The sequence below is a fragment of the Hemitrygon akajei genome, chromosome 10 (assembly GCF_048418815.1).
Source record: "Hemitrygon akajei chromosome 10, sHemAka1.3, whole genome shotgun sequence".
Taxonomy (NCBI): domain Eukaryota; kingdom Metazoa; phylum Chordata; class Chondrichthyes; order Myliobatiformes; family Dasyatidae; genus Hemitrygon; species Hemitrygon akajei.
Window position 1 is genome coordinate 77,849,138 of NC_133133.1, and position 20,314 is coordinate 77,869,451.

The following is a 20,314-nucleotide window of genomic DNA, read 5'->3' on the forward strand; positions in this document are numbered from 1 at the left end:
CCCTCCCTACTTTACCCTCTCACCCACCCTCCCCTACCTCTCCTTCCCTCTTTACCCTCCCCTCCCCTCCCCTCTACCCTTCTCTCCACACACTTGCCCCTCTCCACCTCACTTCCTCTCTCCCCTCTCTTCTCTACCTCCCTCTCTCCACCCCACCCTTCCTCTCTCCCCTTACCCCATCCCCCACACTCCCACTCTACTGAACCTCTCTCCCCCAACCCCTATCCCACTTTCCCCCTTCATCTCCCACCTGCCCTCATCCCTACCCTCCCACACTCCCACCCTCTTTCCCCTATCCATCCACCCTCTTTCCCCACTCTACCTCCCCCAACCATCCACCTCTCTCCCCACCCCTCTCCCTTTTCACCCCACTTCCTCTTCATCCCTCACCCGCCCTCATCCCCACCCACCACCTCTCCCTCTCACCCTCCCACTCCCGCTACACCACCTCTCCCTCTCACCCTCCCACTCCCGCTACACCACCTCCATCTCTCCCCCTTACCCCCACCCTCCCCGACATCCTCACCCTCCTGCTCTCGCCCTCCATTCCCTACCCTTCCTCTCCCCACCTCTCGCATCCTGTTGCCCCAAATCCCCCACTTCTCTCTTCCTCTCCCCAATCTCCCTTTACAGACTTTCACTCCCACCTCCCTTTCCCTCCACCTCTTCCCCAACCTTCCCTCCCCCAACCTTCCTCTCTCTCCCCCCGGCCTTCCTCTCCCCACTCCCACCTCTCCCAATGTCAGCTATCCAGCATTTTGAACTTCCAGTTCAGATTTCCAGCAATTTCTGATTATGTATTTCTGAGTTACCCCATTGGAAAGGAGTGGAACTGATTAGTTGTTCGTGGGGATTTTTTGTCCAGGTTCAGTCAGAGTCTGTTTCCCCTCGTATGACTCTGAAGCCGTCTGCTTTATTTACTCACACAGGCGCGGAATAAGCCCTTGAAGCCGCGACTCCCAGCAACCTTGATTTAACCCTAGTCTGATCACCGGATAATTTACCAACATGTGCTTTTTTGGACCGTGGGAAGAAACCCACCCAAGCACGGCGAGATCACTTGACAAACTTCAGCAGAATCCCCATGACGAGTGGAGATCTTCTCCCGTGACGTTTCCTTCTATGACATCACAAGAAAGGAAGGTTTCCGCCTCCAGCCTGATTGGTTGGAGAGCAGACAATTCAACACCGTTGGGGCCTGTGGTTGGTCATTTGGAGCTTCGGGGCGGGAATATGGGGGATATTTAAATTAGCGACCTGCAGAGACGGTGTGAGAAGTGCAGCGGGATTTGGCATCATGAGTTCATCCGACACAGGCAAATCCGGTAAGAAAATAAATCTACATACAGTACTGGCACGGGGACAGTCTGAGACTGGCAGAGGCAGGGATCTGACATTGGATCTAGCACTAGGACTCGAAGAGCTTGCTTAGTTCTGAGCCTGGGGACTGGGACTGATTGAAGCTGTCTTCAGAACGGGGTGTCTCTGATAAGCTCCCACCGTAATTAAAATTGACCCTTGGATGATACTGGCTGAGCCTGACTGTCAGGGTTTGGTACCGGGTCTCGCTGAGTCTAGCATAAGGACAGGGCGAGGCCGGCACTGAGTCAGCCTCGTCCCGACCTGACACAACGAATTATCGGAGTCACTCCTCGCTATACCTGGGCTCCAGCCCGGAATGGGCTGTACCTGAGTTCCAATGTCGGGACGGACATGGAATACTTAAAGTTTAGGTTATAGGAAGAGCTAACCCGAAAGATGAGCTTCTGCTGCTCTCCCTCTCAAAATTCCACACCCGGAATGTTCTATCCTTGATTCAGATCACCAACAACCATTTGTAATAAACTTCTAACAATAGTCATCGGATTGGCCGGCCGGTTCTGCCCAACCGCAGTGCCAACCTGCTGTTCTCTGCCCTGTTCTCATCCCTCGAAAGGTGCTTTATTAGCTTCTAGGTGTGGACGCCACGTGAAGTCCAATTCTTGCTAGTCGCAGCGAGTAGTTAAAGCTTACAGTGCAAATTTACAAATTAGATTTGGCTCCTCCACAAATTCTGATGTTTTTATTTGTTTCCTAATAGTCTGGCGGTTTCGTTTCCATGGTCTCGAGAGAGAGATTAACCAGCCCCAATTCAATAAATCTGCCAATGTTGGGCGAGGCCGGCATTTATTTCTGCTATAATCAAAATCCGCCGGCCTGTAGGGTATGTAGAGCCAGTGGTAGGAAGATTATTTGGACAGAAGGTGGTTGTCCTACTAACTGTGAGATCCAGCACAAGCGACATGCTCTCTCTGCAACCAGGTGCGTTGTCTGCCTCGCCCTGTGGTGCACAATGAATGTGTTATCTTCTAGTTGAACCGCAGAGTTCCTGCAGCCGCGCTTTCGGCAGCCACGGCCGTTATACCAGTTAAGAATGCAGGCAGAAGACACTTCGACCTGAAACTTTGTTTTTCGGTTTCTCCCACAAGGTGTTCCAGTTTCTCCTGTTTTGCTTTTATTGTAAATGCACTATGAAGCCCGCCGGCCTCTTTGTGGGCATTCTCTTGCTTATGATACTCCTAGGACACCTAATTCCCACTGCGCAGTAAATGACCCAGATTAGAATCAAGAAGTCACTGAATTATATAGCACACGTACAAATCTTTCCCCCAACTTTATCCAGGTGACCCATAATGGCTACCTATGTTAATATCATTTCCCTTCAATGGCGACCCTTCTATGTCTTCTCTAAGTACTGTCCAAGTTCCCTTTAAACGTCGTTATTGTATCTGTCTCTATAATCCACTTGGGTAGTTTAAATTGCAACAATCCGTGCCAAAATTCTTGGTGATAAATGCAACTGAAACTTTCTGCTCCATCTACGGGGCTTCATCAGTAAAATCTGATTGGATAATGATGTTGGGGGCAGGTGATATGATTGCTCGTCGCCTGCTTATTTGAGGTAAGCTTGGGGACCTTTCATGCGAGCTTCATAAAAAAGACGCTGTCCCTGAATATCTCTGTATCTCGGAGCTGTAACTCTGACCGCAACACTCCCAGAGCAGAAGATTATGTGCTCAATCGCATGATATTAGAACAGCAACCACTAAACTGTGATTCAGAGCTGACGCTGCTATTTCTGAGCCAGGGCTAATGTATTTTATATTTTTGCCTAACTCTCCGTTATAACTACATAGAAGAAAACTATTTGGTCAATTGCATCCCCTGCACCTATGCAATATATTCTCCATCGCACATACCTGTCAACTGTCGTTTGATCCTGTTTGCTATTAACCTGCACCAAGGGGTACTTTACGATAGAGCACACCAGGTCAGAATTGAACCTGGAACAGTGAAGCCATGAGGCAGTAGCACTGCCCTGCCATCTCTTGAACCTACCTATTTGAGAGTGGGATGATGATCCACCTCGGTGTAGCAAATGGAATGCAGCAACTATTGTGCTTTGCCTTGCTCTTCTGTTTCACAAGTCAATTAAGAGTCACCGCTTCTTATAGGTCTGGTGTCATGGTAGGACTAGGTTGGGTAAGGATGGTGGATTTTCTTGCCTGAAAAAAACCCTAGTAATCCAGACATTTATTGCCAATTTAATAGGCTTTTGTTAAAATTGTTTCAACTTATTTTTCCAGGTTATTAATGGAATTTAAATTCCACAACTGCCAATGTATTGGAAATGGATTTTTAGTCTAAGCTTCTAAATTACTAGTCTGGTAATTTAACCACTGCTATTGTTGTACTCACCCTGGACTAAAGCACAAAACCTACCAAGTACAATTGTAATTGGGTGCTGAAATTTGCCCTGGGTGATCTTATTAGGGGATTAGTGCAGGGAAGTGGAACAGATAAAAGGTCAGTATAGTGTTATGAAAGGTGGAAGAAGTGTAAGCAGTTGATTGGCTTCCTCCTCCATTCATAACAACACTATTAGAGTCTACTGATACACTATAATGTATTAGAGTCAAGAATCAATCTATGTTCCTGTCCTGATATCTTTCAAACATTATAATTAATTGTACCTCAGGGTGGAGATGTGCCTCTACCAAAGGAAGTGTAAAGCACTCCTTCCCTCACTAGCACTGCAGATCAATCTTGGGCAAGGTGTGGCACCCACGTTTTGCGCTCCCCCCAGGTCAAGGTCACATGAAGCCATGGGAACAGGTGGTGGATGGTTGTATGAGCAGCTGGTACATATCACAAGTTCTGGTTATGCAACCAGTGATGCCAGGCAAACAATGTCTGAAGAGTATTGATAATGATTGGGGTCACCTGTCTCGTAAAGACGCTGCCCAGAAGAAGGCAATGGCAAACCACTTCTGGAGAAAAAATTTGGCAAGAACAATCGTGGTCATGGAAACACCATGATCGCCTATGTCATATAACACAGCACATAACAAAAGAACTGTACCTGCCTCTACAGTCCCATCTGGCAGCATGTTACATATAGTCCAGTCCTGTGCTTGTGGCCTGGGGGTAGTGCTGATGGAGGAGGAAATGGCACTTGGGTCCTTTAAGTCTTTCCTCACACTTTTAACCTATGCCCTCTAATTTTAGATTCTGCTGGGTGCAGATAGGTTGGATGATCACACACCGTCCATCCTATCTACATTGCTCATGATTTTAAAACCTTTATATTGTCACTCCTTAATGTCCTTCACTCCGGAGGAAATGATCCAAGCCTATTCAGTCTCTCTTTATAACTAAGCTCTAACATCCCGGTAACAATAACAACATCGTGAATCTTTTCTGCATCCTTCCCAGCTTAATGTTGTTATGGTTTTGTGGTACAATTACTTACCTAAACAAGTAACTTAGCAAATTGTGATTTCTTTGTAACTACTTTCAGTGTGGGACGAGGTGGAATTCGACGCTGTTCTCAATGAGTTCAATGTGATCATTGATGATCTCTCGTGCTCTGCAAAAGCTGGTGATCAGTATGAGGAGCACTTGAATCAAATGAAAAGGATGTGTGCGACTAGTGCTGCGGATAGTGGAATTGATGACCCAGAAAGTGAGTAATGCATTTTGTGGGATGACTAACCATGTGATTGCCTCATCTGAGGGGAGTGGTGATGAATTTATAATCAAATTCTACTTGTACAGTTCAGAAAGTTTTGTTCTAAATTCTGAAGTTGCCTAATGACAAACTTGCTGTTTCAGTCTGCATATATTAGACATTGCCAACTGTGTGCTGCAGAATTACTGCTACCTTGATATCAATGCACAAGTAGTCTTTGGTCTGCAAGGAGGGCATGGAGAAGTTCAATGTTATCAGAAAATTCTTGCTCTATGGTATTTGTTACTGAGATGGCTGCAATTAATTTTTATTGCTCAGATCAGTAAAACTGTGGGTGGGGCAATGAAGATAACAGGAAGTCTGCCAATGGAGAATAGAGTAGGAAGGAACGTACTTGAGCTGTGAGTGCTGATTTGTTGGGCTGTGTCTAAAAGAAGGTAAAATCTGCAGATGCTGAAAATTCGAGCAACACACACAAAATGTTAGAGGAACTCAACAAGTCAGGCTGCATCTATGGGGGAGGGGAAGTACAGTCAAAGTTTCAGGCTGAATTGGAGGGAAAAAACCTGAGGAGCAGATTTGAAAGGTGGGGGGAGAGGAGAGAAACACTGGGTGATAGGTGAAACTTGGAGGGGGAGGGATGAGCAAAGAGCTGGGAAGTTGATTAGTGAAAGAGACAGAAGGCCATGGAAGGAACAAAAGGGGGGGGGGGGGAGGAGCACCAGAGGAAGGCAATGGTCGGGCAGAGAGATAACATGATAGAGGGACAAGGGGGTGGGAATTGGTGAAGGGGAGAAGGGAGGTATTACTGGAAGTTTGAGAAATCGATGTTCATGCCATCAGGTTGGAGGGAACCCAAATGGAATATAAGGCGTTGTTCCTCCAACTTAAGTGTGGCCTCATCACAACAGTGGAGGAGGCCATGGATGGACATATGGGAAGTGGAATTAAAATGGGTGACCATTGGGAGATCCCGTTGGCTCTGGCAGATGGAGCATAGATGCTCGGCGAAGCAGAATCCCAATCTATGCCGGATCTCACCGATATATAAGAGGCCACAATGGGAGCACCAATCACAGTATACAACCCCCAACAGACTCACAGGTGAAGTGTCACCTCACATGGAAGGACTTTTTGGGGCCTTGAATGGTAGAGAGGGGGGAGATCTAAGGGCAGGTGTAGCAGCTGTTCTGCTTCCAATGATGTGCAGGAGGGAGATTAGTGGGGAGGGACAAATGGACAAGGGAGTCATGTAGGGAGTGATTTCTGCAGAAAGTGGAGGGGGGGGGGGAAGTGATGTGTTTGGTGCTGGGATCCTGTTGGCAATGGCGGAAGTTCTGGAGACTTGTGTCCTGGATGTGGAGGTAGGTGAGGACAAGAGGACACGGGAGGATGGGGTAAGAGCAGACATGTGTGAAATGGAAGAGATGCAGTTGAGGGCAGCGTTGATGATGGAGGAAGGAAAGCCCCTTTCTTTGAAATAGGACATCTCCTTCATTCTAGATTGAAAAGCTTCATCCTGAGAGCAGATGTGGTGGAGACGGTGGAATTGAGAGAAGGGGACGGTGTTTTTACGAGTAGCAGGGTGGGGCGAGGTATAGTCCAGGTCGCTGTGAGAGTCCATTGATTTATAATAGACATCGGTAGACAAGCTGTCTCCAGAGATGGAGACAGTGAGATCAAGAAAGAGGAGGGAAGTGTCAGAAATAGACCTGGTGAATTTGAGGGCTGGGTGGAAGTTGGAGGCAAAGTGAATGAAATCGATGAGTTCACCATGGGTGCAGGAAGCAGCACCAATGCAGTCGTCGATGTAGGAAAAGTACGGGACAGTCGCCAGTGTAGACATCGATTTCTCAAACTTCCGGTAATGCCTTCCTAACCTCTCTCTTCACTATTTCCCACCCTCTTGTCCCTCGCTCGTGTTATCTTCTTGTCTACCCATCGCCTCCCTCGGGTGCTCCTCCTCACCCCCCCCCCTTAGTTTTCTTTCTTCCATGGCCTTCTGTCTCTTTCACCAATCAACTTCCTAGCTCTTTGCTTCATTCCTCCCCCTCCATTTCACCTATCACCTGGTGTTTCTCTCTCCCGTTCCCCCCACATCTCAAATCTACTTTTCAGCTTTTATTCTCCAGTCCTACCAAAGGGTTTCACCCCATACGTCGACTGTGGGTTTTTTCCCCATAGATGCTGGCCTTCTGGAGTTCCTCTGGCATTTTGTATGTGTTGTTGGGCTGTATCTAGTTCCATTTAGAGGTGTGCTTTAGAGATATTTATTTGGGGTTGGAGTGGAGGGTCCAGTCACCGATGCCCTGATATGATGGTAGTGGGTGTTTGTGTTACCTTAGATCGCATGAAAGACTCTTGCAAGAGTCCCGCTATATCGTCTGGTCACTCATCTGGAGCTGGGCCTGCTGCCAGAGTCACAGTGTGGCTTTTGCAAAGGTCGTGGGACTAGTGACATGATTTTTGCCGCACGCCAACTTCAGGAGAACTGTCAGGAAGCAGAATCGCGAACTCCACACAACTTTTGTTGACCTCACGAAAGCCTTCGACACTGTTGGCCAACAAGGCCTGTGGAGGATCATGTCAAAGTTTGGCTGCCCTGCCAAATTCATTCAGATGGTACGTCATTTCCATGATGGCCAGAGTGCTGGTTGGCAGAGAATCCTCCAAGGCATTCCCAGTCACAAATGGCGTCAAACAGGGCTGTGTGCTCGCACCCACACTGTTCAGCATGATGTTTACTGCCATGCTGAATGATGCCTTCCAGGACAGTGACACTGGAATCCGCCTCAAGAACAGAGTAGATGGAAGCTCTTCAACCTGAGGAGACTATTACCAAAATGAAGGAAACTGTTCTGAGAGACTTGCTCTTTGCCGATGACTGTGCCCTGTATGCTGGTTCAGAGCCAGAGATGTAAGTCAATATGGACAAATTCTCCATGGCTTGTGACATCAAATTCAAAAAGATCGAAACCATGCACCAGCCTGTTCCTCATGCACCGTACACAGAACCGAAAATCACAATCAAAGGACAGAAGCTACAGGCAGTTTACTTCCCTTGGCAGCACTCTCTCCTGAGCAGTGACTATCGATACAGAAGTTAACTGCAGAATAGCAAAAGCAAGTTCTGCTCTCGGTAGACTGCGCTCTACTGTATGGGAACATTGAGGAATCAGCCCAGCAACAAAACTGAAGGTCTATGGAGCCATGGTCCTCAATACCCTCCTGTATGCCTGTGAAATGTGGACTGTGTATCGAAGGCGTGCAAGTCAGCTCAACCATTTCCACATGACTTGTCTTCGCAGAATATTAGGCATCAGATGGCAAGACAAAGTACTAGACACTGAAGTTCTCTAGAGCAAGTCTACCATCAGTCCACACACTGCTGACGAGAGCACAGACCCAGTGGGCAGGTCATGTCAACCGCGTGCCAGACGAGCGCATACCCAAGCAGCTCCTTTTTGGGGAACTCTCCGCAGGAAGACGCTCATATGGAGGGCAGAAGAAACATTACAAAGACACACTAAAGGCCTCCCTGATGTTGCTTGACAGGACCTCCTGGGAAACGCTGGCACAGAACCGCCCTACCTGGTGCGGCCTCATCCACAAGGGCTGTCAAGCTTACGAAGCAAGGCGCACTGCTGAAACACAACATAAACGCAAGCTGCGCAAGTCCAGAGCCACCAACGCAACAACTGCAGCGCCTACACATGTCTGCCCAACATGTGCCAGGACATTCCGTGCCCAAATTGGACTGACCAGTCATCTTTGGACACACCGCATCCAGTCTCAAAGTGACGAATGGTGTCAAGGTCTTCATCAATGACAACGGACGAACCTTCAGAAACCAAGGGGATTGCTGGGCCCCTGTGGAAAGCTGTTAAGAATGAGACATAATGAGGCTGAGCTGAGCTAAGCTACACATGAGCTAGACTTGATTTTAAAAAAAAAAAAACCCACTGGTTTTCTTTTAAAGGCTGCTCGTGATGCGGTTGTGTTTTTACTTAAAGCGGTTTCTTTTCCATGTCAATGTAAGTATGTTGTGGGATCTAGAGCAAAGCATCAGCCATGATCTCAGAGTGATGGAGCAGTCATGTGGGGTTGAATGACTTGTATATGCTTCTACTTTTGTTCCTACATCATTTTACCAATTATAACCAAATGTGCCTTCTCTATAATGTGTGGAATGAGAATGAATTTAGTGTAACAGTAAACATTTATATTATTGTAAGATTAACTCTTTAATTGGAAGCCACTAGTACAAAGTACTCCATCTTAACCACATATAACCATATAAGAATTACAGCACGGAAACAGGTTTCACTTTTGGAATTAACCAAATTCAAATGTTGTGGATGTAAACTACTCTGTATAAAGAGCAACTCTGAGGTACAGACATTTATCACCTTGTAAAATCATAACCCTGTTACAAAGCACTTGAGTTTATACTATAGTGTTATGGACTGAGGGTAAGAGTTAGCCATTCAGGACTGGGAAGAATAGAAAGCTTTTTCACACAGGGTGGTAAATCATCAGAATGTTCTCCTACGGAGACCTAGTTATTGGCAAGTCTGAGACTGACAGAAAGGGTTTTGAAACTGTGATTGGTGGTGAAGTACTGTTCAAGTAGATGACCTGCCACTGAATAGTAAATCTGGATCAAGGGTTATATTCCTCACTTTTGTTTCAATTTCTCCTAATGACCACATTTGGGAACATAATAAGAACACTGCCATATTCAGGATAACATTAAGAATCACTGCTTACTCTGCACATGGACACTTTTTATGGATGGTTAATGATGAGGAACATTGCTCTACACTGATAACATAGTCCAAATCTTTCTATTGTTATAGTCACTGATAAAGGTCTTCCGAACTTTCATAGCCAAATATTTGCCATTCCTTTTAATGTGCTTCTTCTGTTCTAACTTTGTTTTAAGACTTTAAACTGGGCAACATTTCATCCTTATTTATAGTAACAGGAAAACCAAATACAAACAAGTGGAAGTCTATTATAATTCTAAAGGACATGGTGCAATTTGTTCTTTCAGATAGACGTTCACATAAATCCCATGTATACACTGCACTGGAATTTGATAAACTGTTATATTATAAGCTTCCATTTGTTTCAGTATTTTAATCTAAACAAGTCTTAATCACTTTTTGTAGAACAATTGTTCTCAGAGTAGGGTTTGCCTAATGGCTTGTATGGTTCTCAAATTTAGTGAGCATGAGCTAAATTTGTAGGTTGTGTTATAGGCTATTCAATATATATCATTAAAGACAATCTCCCTCGGGTGGATAGAAAAAGATTCCATTAACCAATTGCCTCTACTATTCTGACCAATATTTATCCCCCAGCAAACATCTTTTAACAAAAAGATTATCTACTTAGTAAAAAAATTGATAGTGCAACTTTGATTCTATGTTTCTTGGAAATACAAGTGATTATAGTTTTAAAAAACCTTCCTTACCTCCGTCTTTTTTTTGGCATTCACGTAGAATCAAATTCTGGCTTTCTTTCCAGTTCTGAGAGTTGTTGAGGACCTGCAGATCTTGCCTTGGGTGGGGTATGAGGTGTGTTTGTAGACTGGGAGATGGTGTTCCATGTACCTGTTACTTTTGTGCTTCTGTGTGCTCATGATGTGACTGTCTTCCTGTATGCTTCTTCCTCATTTTGAGCCAGGGATTTTCACGGATCACTAGGAATGTTATAGTTTTCAAAGAGGCCTTGAGGAAATTTGAGAGGAGCACATGGGTGCAGTTGGTAGACTTGCAGCTTCAGTGCCAGAGACTTGCATTCAACTCTGAGCTCTGCTGTTTGAACTTGTATGTTCTGACATCCTTTATTCATGGCTTTTTTATGACATCCCAAAGGCATATGGGTCAATAGGTTAACTGACACCAATAAATTGCCCCTTGCGTGTAGGAGAGTGGTAGAATGGAGAGAAACTGGAAGTAATATAGGGTTAGTGTAAATGGTCTGTGTGGACTCAATGAATTGATGAGCTTGTTTCCGTGCAGGCTCTCTAACATTCTTTGTCTGCCTGGTAATCTTAGGTTCCCTGTTTAAATTCTCCAATGGCTGTAAAATGTATTAGACTGCCTGATGTGGATGAAAGGTGATGTGTAGGCACAACACTTTTTTTTCCTAGAATAACTTTGGCAATGTTGGAATGAATTATGATGGGGACAATATAACCCTTGCTATTATCAATTGTGGATTGGATTGTTTCGCACCTCCAATCACCCTCACTGGGAGGGTGAGCAAAGGATTCTGGGATCCCAGTGACATTGGGGATGAAAGTGAAAGGGTACAAGGGTGCAATTTTAATCTAACCCATCCAATGGGAAGCTGATATTGGATTCATTGCCATTTTTGTGACTAACAGTAAAACTGTTGACATCACTAAGTAAAATTAAAACTACAGTCCACCTAATTTCATTGATCTGCTCAGTAAGTGAAGTTAAATGTACTCAAGTTTGCATGACATTCTATTTACTGACTCTCAACAATACTGCTCATTGAGTCTTTACTTGGACTCTGCTTGAGATGATGGTTTAATTCTGCTTTATTGAACTCTCTTTAAATAAAGCTACAATGAAAACTGAGCAGTTTGATTTTAAAATTGGGTTTAAAAACTTGCACTAAAGCTTTGTTTCATCCAAAGTTAACTAAAATATTATTGCAGGCTGATTTCTTTCCTTTCCCCTTTAGTAGAAGGGGAAAACCATATAAAACTTTCACATGCCTTCAGTGTATTCCCAGCAATATCATTTCATTAATGTGGTCACCCTGTTGTGCTCGAGAGTGAGTCATATTCACTTTCTGTATGTGTGGGGAAAACACCATTACATGCTGCTCTCCACAGCTCCTGATGGATGGTTAATGAAGAAGCCGTGTGAGCATCCATCCCCCGAGTGCAAGAATGAGTTGCCTCCACTACAGTTCTGTGGTAGCTGCTACAGAAGCCACAGGTTAAAGTGGGACTCTGCAACAGGTGGGGCAGGAAGCTCTTAATGGATTGGACAGTGGTGCCCTCCTTTGGCCAGTTTCTGCATGCTCTCGGAGCCTTGGTGCAATTCTGTTTTCTGTGATTATGAGCCAGAGATTCCTATAAATCAACATAGAACTTTAGGGAGGCTTGAGAACGTGCTCAAACTGTTCTTTCTTTTCTCCCTTTTTCCCACCTCAGTTTCCTCCCCCACCCCTCAGACTCCGTGTTCCTACTAGTAGACTCTTCCTGTATCGGACCTAGGATTATGGGTTGTATGGGGCTTAATAATATGACACCACCCATTAATGTTGCCTAGGTGTAATAGAAACTTTCTGCTGGGGGGGGGGGGGGGGGAGGTGTTTTCCTGGAATGGTTCTTTATCCTGCTAGAGGATTTGGAGATTTTGCACAGACAGCATTGCTGGTATTTGTTTTGTAGGTAATTGAAGTTTCCAAAATGGCAGTTATCACTGTTGCCCACCAAACTGAGGGCTTGGTCAACAAACAATTTGCTTGAGGAATTCGGCAGGTCAAGCTGCATCTGTGAAGGGAAAGGGATGATTTAACATATTAGGTTGAGACACTACGTCTGTGTCTCAGGCCTCCTTCTCACTTCCGTAGCAGCTGCCTCTCTTCTGAATTAAATCCTGAGGCAGGGTCGCAACTTGAAATATTGACTATCCCTTTCCATTTCTCCATGCACACGAGCTGCTCGTCCCACTAAATACCTCCAGCACTTTCTTTTTGCTCCATGTCAGCCTTTTGTGTGTCCTACCACTTTTTGCTGCTCTTACAGTCAACAAACACAATGACCATTTTGGGTAGAGCGGGTTGCTGCAGACAACACCTGAGAAGTGCTGATTTAACCGGGGGAAGCAACATGGCTGTGGTGCAAGTTGGAGAACAATCAGGTGACTCTAGTAACTGTCCTCACTCTGGATCATGTCTCCTTGCTGTGACTGGCCCTCTAAGGCAAATGGAGGCCTCTGTGGATATGTGTTATCTGAAATGGGCCTGATGCAGCCGGATAAACATCTTCCCCTTTTTTTTTCCAATTGGCAGGCACGGGATCATCTGTTAGCAGCAGCTTAAACTGCAGTGTCGAGAAGCTGAACTCCATAGACACAACAACAAGCAAAGGTAGGGGCTAAGTAGCATTCAGTATTATCTGCTCTTGCTGCCTTTTCTGTGGAGCCATGGGAGCCCGGATACCAAATGTATAGTTCATGGAAACCCCTGGGATTCATCAAAGGGGCAGGATTTGGTAGTTGTGTTCTGTTTGTTTACATGGATGTTTCTGGGAAAGTGCAGAGAGGAGCAGAACATTGAATAGAGCAAGAACTGGCCTTTGGCTCATGTTGGTGCTGACTATGATATCAATTCAAACTAATCTCATTTGCTTGCCCATTTCATGTCTTTCTAACTAGCTCTTAAAGGTTTGTTGTATCTGTTTCCACTACCTCTCATGTTCCAGGCACCTACAAATTTTTGTTTATTTTAACAAAATCTTCCCTCTCAAATGTCTTTTTAAATTTTCCCTATATCTCTTTGAAGTTTTGTGTTGTGGTATTTGACATATCCACCCAGGGGAAAAACACTATCTGCCCTTTCTATGCCTCTCACAATTTTATACTTCTATCTGGTCCAGACAAAATAGTCCAAGTTTGTCTGTTCCCTTCCTTGTAGCTGACACTGTAATCCAGCCAATATCCTGGAAGTCTCTTCACCCTCTCCAAATCATTCACATCCTTCCTGTAATACAGTGATCAGCATTGCATATGATAGCTAGGACAGGGATAGTGGTATAATTTGAATTGTTTAAGAGCCTGGAAATCATGCAATGTGATACTCCATTGTTTGTAGCTCACCTGTTTATAAGTATGAATATTAGAGTCACTGAAAGATGCTTGGAAAAGAGCAGAACTTGCAGAGAATAGGGAGGAGGAAAGCAGGATACCAATGTTGCCAATCGGTAAATATTCCTTGCTGAAAATGTGGTGAATGTAACATCAAATGTGGCTGTTATATTTAACTGGTCAAATAGTTTTGCTGTTTTTGGGCACCCACAATTAGCAGTATATGGTAGTGGTAGTTTGGCATGATACATGGAAGTATTCCCCATTGAGGAATTAATGTATTCCAGACTGATTGTTTGCAGCTCCTGGAATCTGCTAATTGTTCAACATTTTCTCCTCCTGCTTTACTTTTGTAACTTTGCAGGAGGTGTGGTGGAAATGGTAAACTGTTAAACATGGGCCAACTGGGCCTATGTCTGGTGACCTTGTACAAACATGGGTCCTTGGTAAATCCTGCTACATCAAGATTCACTGAGCTTGCTAGAAATTTTTTTTTCTGACAATAGTCTCTGCAAGAATAGAAACAAAGGGGCAATTTGAGTCAATTTTTTTTTTAGCTTTTCTCACATTAGTTGCAGAGGCTCAGTGTCCATCAGGCCAGGAGGTAGACAATAAGGGCTCAGCTGATGTCTAGGGTGGGATCTGTCTGTACAGACTCACTTGATGCAACTTACAATGGAAGAATCTTAACATCCAACTTTATCTTGAACAGTTCTGCAATTCTCATAACTGTTTATTTTTTGATTAACTTGGGGGGATATGTTAAGTAAATCAAAAACTTGATAACAAGTTTAAGAGAAAGATTTAACAATATTTTTCTATTTCAAATCACTTTTATACTTTCCCCAATTATTTTGCAACCTCTTCTAGCTGTATCAATATCCAAGAATACTCCCCGCTCTTCGGCTCCAGCCTTTTCCTTTGCTTCATCATTAGAAATAACAATTCCATTTGAGATTGCCTTGCAAAAACTTTTCACCTCTGCATTTCTTCTCTTTACAATGCCTCCTGTAACCCGAGTCTGCACCAAGCACAATGATACTATCTTCTCTTAAACCTGCGATGCGTCTCACTTCTTTTCATTGTGAGCTTGGCAACTGTGGAACGCTAGTACTTGCCCACTTCTAGCTGTCCTGGAGAAGCTGATGACTTCTGGCCTTGAACCCCTGTGATCTGTGTGGTCCTTCCAAACAGACAGACAGACGTACTTTATTGATCCCGAGGGAAACTGGGTTTTGTTACAGTCCCGCCAACCAGGAATAGTGTAGAAATATAGCAATATAAAACCATAAATAATTAAATAATAATAAGTAAGTTATGCCAAGTGGAAATAAGTCCAGGACCAGCCTATTGGCTCAGGGTGTCTGACACTCCAAGGGAGGAGTTGTAAAGTTTGATGGCCACAGGCAGGAATGACTTCCTATGATGCTCAGTGTTACATCTCGGTGGAATGTACTCCTGTGCCTAACCAGTACATTATGGAGTGGATGGGAGACATTGTCCAAGATGGCATGCAACTTGGACAGCATCCTCTTTTCAGACACCACCGTCAGAGTCTAGTTCCACCCCACAACATCACTGGCCTTACGAATGAGTTTGTTGATTCTGTTGGTGTCTGCTACCCTCAGCCTGCTGCCCCAGCACACAACAGCAAACATGATAGCACTGGCCACCACAGACTCGTAGAACATCCTCAGCATCATCCAGCAGATGTTAAAGGACCTCAGTCTCCTCAGGAAGTAGAGACGACTCTGACCCTTCTTGTAGACAGCCTCAGTGTTCTTTGACCAGTCCAGTTTATTGTCAATTCATATCCCCATGTATTTGTAATCCTCCACCATGTCCACACTGACCCCTTGGATGGAAACAGGGGTCACCGGTGCCTTAGCCCTCCTCAGGTCCACCACCAGCTCCTTAGTCTTTTTCACATTAAGCTGCAGATGATTCTGCTCACACTACGTAACAAAGTTTCCCACGTTAGCCCTGTACTCCGCCTCATCTCCCTTGCTGATGCATCCAACTATGGCAGAGTCATCAGAAAACTTCTGAAGATGGCAAGACTCTGTGTTGTAGTTGAAGTCCGAGGTGTAGATGGTGAAGAGAAAGTACTGCCACTGTACTGTCAGTAAATATTTTTAAAGTCGGGATGTACTTGGTTGTCCTCTGGTCAAATACTTGGCCTAAATAGCAGAAAAGGGTCACTGGTTTCTGTAACTTTCTGCTAAGGGAGCCTTAATACACTGCAGCTATCATGTGCATGTCCTCCTGCAGTGCACCCTATCTGAAAGGCACCATGGAATTTGCTTAAGAAATTTGATATTAACAAAGTAGTATGTTCCTTTTGTCTTTGCTCATTTACAATTTGTGGATTAATTTGTTTCTTTTCTGAAGCTAAACTTGGAGACACAAAAGATCTGGAGGATTTGATTGCCGACCTGGATCAGACGTTAGCAGGTACATAATAATTTTTAAATATATTAGGAAAACTCCAAGAATCGGTAATCTCTACTGCCAGTTGTTTTGCCTCCTTGAGATGTTCTTGAACTGAGCTCTGCTGTAATGATTGAATTGAGAAGTTGTCTCTGTTGGCTTTAGTTTGCCCCACCAGTTCTTTATCTGGTGATCTGTCCTTGCACCCCATAGATAAGTTGCTTGATAAGACACTAGCTATGCCTCAGATTAGGATCAAATTTAAAGGCTGTTCCTATTGTCCCAGAAACTTTGAGAATCTCCCTCTACTACACTGGTCCTGTTGCTTCTTCTCACCTATTTCTGTTTCCTTTGGTCCCTTGAAATTTGCTGGATTCACTGGAAATTTTAGTATACTGTATAATAAAGTGTTGAGACTCTTAAATGGAATAACATCTGAAATTCAGCAAGTCCAGCACCACCAAAGTCCTGAGTGCCAGATTGATGACTTTGAAACTATCCCAACCCAGAAACCCACTTCGTTCACTAATGTTCTTGCAGAAGCAGAAGTCTGCCGTCCTTTCTAACTTAGGCCTAGGCATGACAACAGACTCACTGCTGGGCTTGAAAGCCCAACGTTCAGGGAAAACGAAGGGTGGGTAGTAAACACTGGCCTAGCCAGCACTATTGATATCTGCACTGCAGAGCAAGTTTTTAAATATACTGGATGACCAAAGGGCATTCCAGCCACTGGCGCACATTTCGGTGTGTGCTCACTGTTATAACACAAGACATAACATCTGTTAATATGTTCAGTCGTAGTGAAGTTGTAATTATTGCACAATTTGTTTTACTGATGTAGTTCAGGGAGGTGAAAAATGATCAGGAAGCCTGGGAGAAATCCTTTGCTCACCAGAGTATTGCCATTGTATACAGGGGACCGTTGTGAATTGAATGGCATTGCCTATAGCACAATATCCTTTCAGTCAGGTACTGGAGTAATCACTGGGATGATCATATTTAAAGATGCATTGAGAATTTCTGTGTTCTCACTAATATTTACAGTATCTTTCAACTGAATCACCTGCCACACTGGTTGTAGAATATTGTTGTTTCGGCAGGAGCTTGCTGTAAGTAAATTGGCTATAATGTTTCCTATGTTACAACAGGAATAGCATTTTTACAGGACCAGATGGCATTTGGGAGACTTGAGCTATGAAAGGAGCTGTGTAGGAGTGTATCTTGTTCTGTCTTCCCACTACAGTCTGGTAGTTTAATAAGTGAAGTGTTGAGACTGAGCGCAATTTATCCGTTGTTAAGCACAAGAGATTCTGTAGCTGCAGGAAATCTTAACCAAAACACACAATGAACAGAGTCCTGATGAAGGTTCTCAGCCTGAAACATCGACTGATTGTTCCCTTCCATAGATGCTCACTGATCTGCTGAGATCCACAGTATTTGGTGTGTTGCTGGGTTTTCCCTCCATTTCCACTGATCATGATTGTAAAGCATGAGGTTTGTAACTGATCAACTGTTCACTAGTTTGGTTTACAATCTCCTGTATTCACTTAAATACTGTTTTAAAAACAGTCATCTTAATTTGCTAAATTATAATCCATTATCGCCCACAATCTCAAGATTAAACTGAAAGATTAGGTGGAAAAAATTGACTCTAGGTTTCAACACAATGGATTCTGCCTTATTGATTGTGAACAAGAACAGCTAGACATTTTCAAAGAGGAAGTATGATGTAACTTTTTTCCAAACCATTTTTTAAAGTTGGTAATCTGCACTTCAGTTTACAAATAGGAGTTAACTGTTACCCTCCCCATTTTTTTTTTAAATTTCATGAGCTTTTATTTCTCTTACAGAGATGATGTAGCCGTTGCTGAGATGCACCATTGGCCTTCCGCAAGGAAACATAAGAAAATTGTATCAGACCAGACTCAAACTCAGCGAAGCTTGGCACAAAGTACTTCAACATTTGCTTGCAAAACCGAAACGTGTCTGGGTGAAACTGTTTATCGGAAGCTGCAGAATTGTGCAGACGAGCAACCTGCACAGGAAGGAAGCGTCTTTTAAAAGCTGACATACTGTAATCCAAGTCACTTCTGTTGTTGCAAACCACCTTTGTTTAATGTTGAAAATAATGTCAAAGTTTGCACTTGTGAAACTTAACACATTTATCCTTATCTCAAAACTTCTAATGTGCAAACTTGTGTGTACATTTTGTAAAATATATTTATTTACTTGAAGTTAATGAACTACCAGAACTCAACGTTTTACTTTCTGACTTAATTATTTCATTTGTAGCCCTGTATGTGAGTAGTGTAAAAAGGCACAAAGGATCACAATGTAGGAATTGGAAATCTGAAACAATAAATATAAAATGCTGGATACCTCAAAGAGTCAGTTAATGGTTCAGGTTGAAAAGCCTCAACAGAACTGAGATAGAGACAAAACTGGTTAGAGATACAAGAATGATGCTGGACTCTGAAGCCAACAGTAAGTTGCTGGAAGAACTTAACAGAGCAGCCAGAACAAAATAAACTTGATTCAAACTCAAAGAACACAACAAGGCATGCAAAGGCTTTACTTTCACAGACAATGCATTCAGTAGTGTTCATATGCATCTTTAAAATTAATTAGTACAGTTGCCTCTAATCTGGCCCTCTGGAGTGATATGCTAATACAATATTTGAAGAGTTCCCACATCCCCACAATGCTTCCCTGTCCAGTAGCAGAAGAACCCTGGACTGTGGTCCTTCCTCACTGAGCCCTATTGTTGGATGTAGCAAGTTTCCATTTGTCCCTCAGCATGTACTCCTGCAACCTGGAATGTGTCATCAGCAGTGAAAACCTGTTCAATATACTGGGAGACCAACAAGTTTCAGCAAAACAAAGGGCGTCTTTCACAGAGTTGATGATCTTCCAGCAGTGCTTGGTGACCATCTGTGTGTATCCTGGGAACAGCCCATACATCTGAGTCCTCTGTTACACAGCTGCTCAGAATGAACCAAGGACCCTTACACCTTTTTCCACACCCTCTTCACAAACCCACAGTCTGCAAAGAGATGAGTTATCACCTCATTACGTCAGTCATTCTGGGGAAAGCATACATTGAGAGTACGGTTCAGACCCTGCAGGAAGGATCCAACTGGGAGAGCCCCTCTCACCTCCAGTAAAACAAGGTCTTGGTGTTTACGGGGGAGAACTAACATTGAGGCATTCTGCCAAGTACTTTGGGCAGTCTGCTGAGGGAATCACCCCACAGTATCCATCGAGTTCTTCTTCTATATCTGCAGGACATTTGATGATGACCACTGCCTGAGGGACTTGAGGTCAAACATGTTTGACTGAAAGAATTTTGTAACAAAGGGCAAGTAGTATGGCAACAGGATCAATCCATCCTTCACTACACTAGGGACAGTAGAACCTCAACAGGTAGTGACATTTGATGACACACATAGCCTGACCCAGCCACGCATAATGGTGTCATCAAGAGGAGGGTGACCTTGGGTGCAAATTGCTTCTATTGTCCATGGACTTCTACGTTGTGATCTGTCTTGGATCACAATGAACTGGAAGCCACCATGGGTGATTTCCATCCAGAGGAGCAGGGCGGGCCACACCTGCATCAAGTACAGCAGCCCCACGGGCACCTCACACTCGATGCCCAAGTTCTTCCCAGTCATTGAGAGGAAGTGTTATTCCCACAGTCCCAATCTCTGTTTTACCTTCCCAATTTACTCCAGCCAATTCTTGTTACATGTGCCAGCATCTCCAAGACAGACCCTTACACCTTCAGGTCGTCACACCTGAAAGTAAAAGGGATATTGGATTGGCCAGGCCATTTACTGAAGCAGATGACCTCACTCTTCACTCAATAAACTCTGACTCCTGATGCTAACCCAAGCTAGTTGCAGATGCTGACCAATCTGTAAGCTAACTGTGAATCCCTCATCCCTCTTCCCCCTTCTGCTTCTTGTTGTGAGAAAGGCGCCCTTCCTCATGGATTCTGATAAGCTGCCAGCCA

General features: G+C 44.1%; 1 protein-coding gene across 1 annotated transcript; it reads left to right on the forward strand.

The window, feature by feature from the left end:
• The first annotated feature begins 1,297 nt into the window (after positions 1-1,297).
• On the forward strand, positions 1,298-18,677 carry LOC140734084 (regulator of cell cycle RGCC-like). The gene is made up of 5 exons (XM_073057669.1): positions 1,298-1,325; positions 4,841-5,005; positions 13,076-13,153; positions 16,261-16,323; positions 18,150-18,677. Exons 1-5 carry the CDS (start codon positions 1,298-1,300, stop codon positions 18,158-18,160), a joined length of 345 nt encoding a protein of 114 aa, XP_072913770.1. The 3' UTR covers positions 18,161-18,677.
• Positions 18,678-20,314: the final 1,637 nt, after the last annotated feature.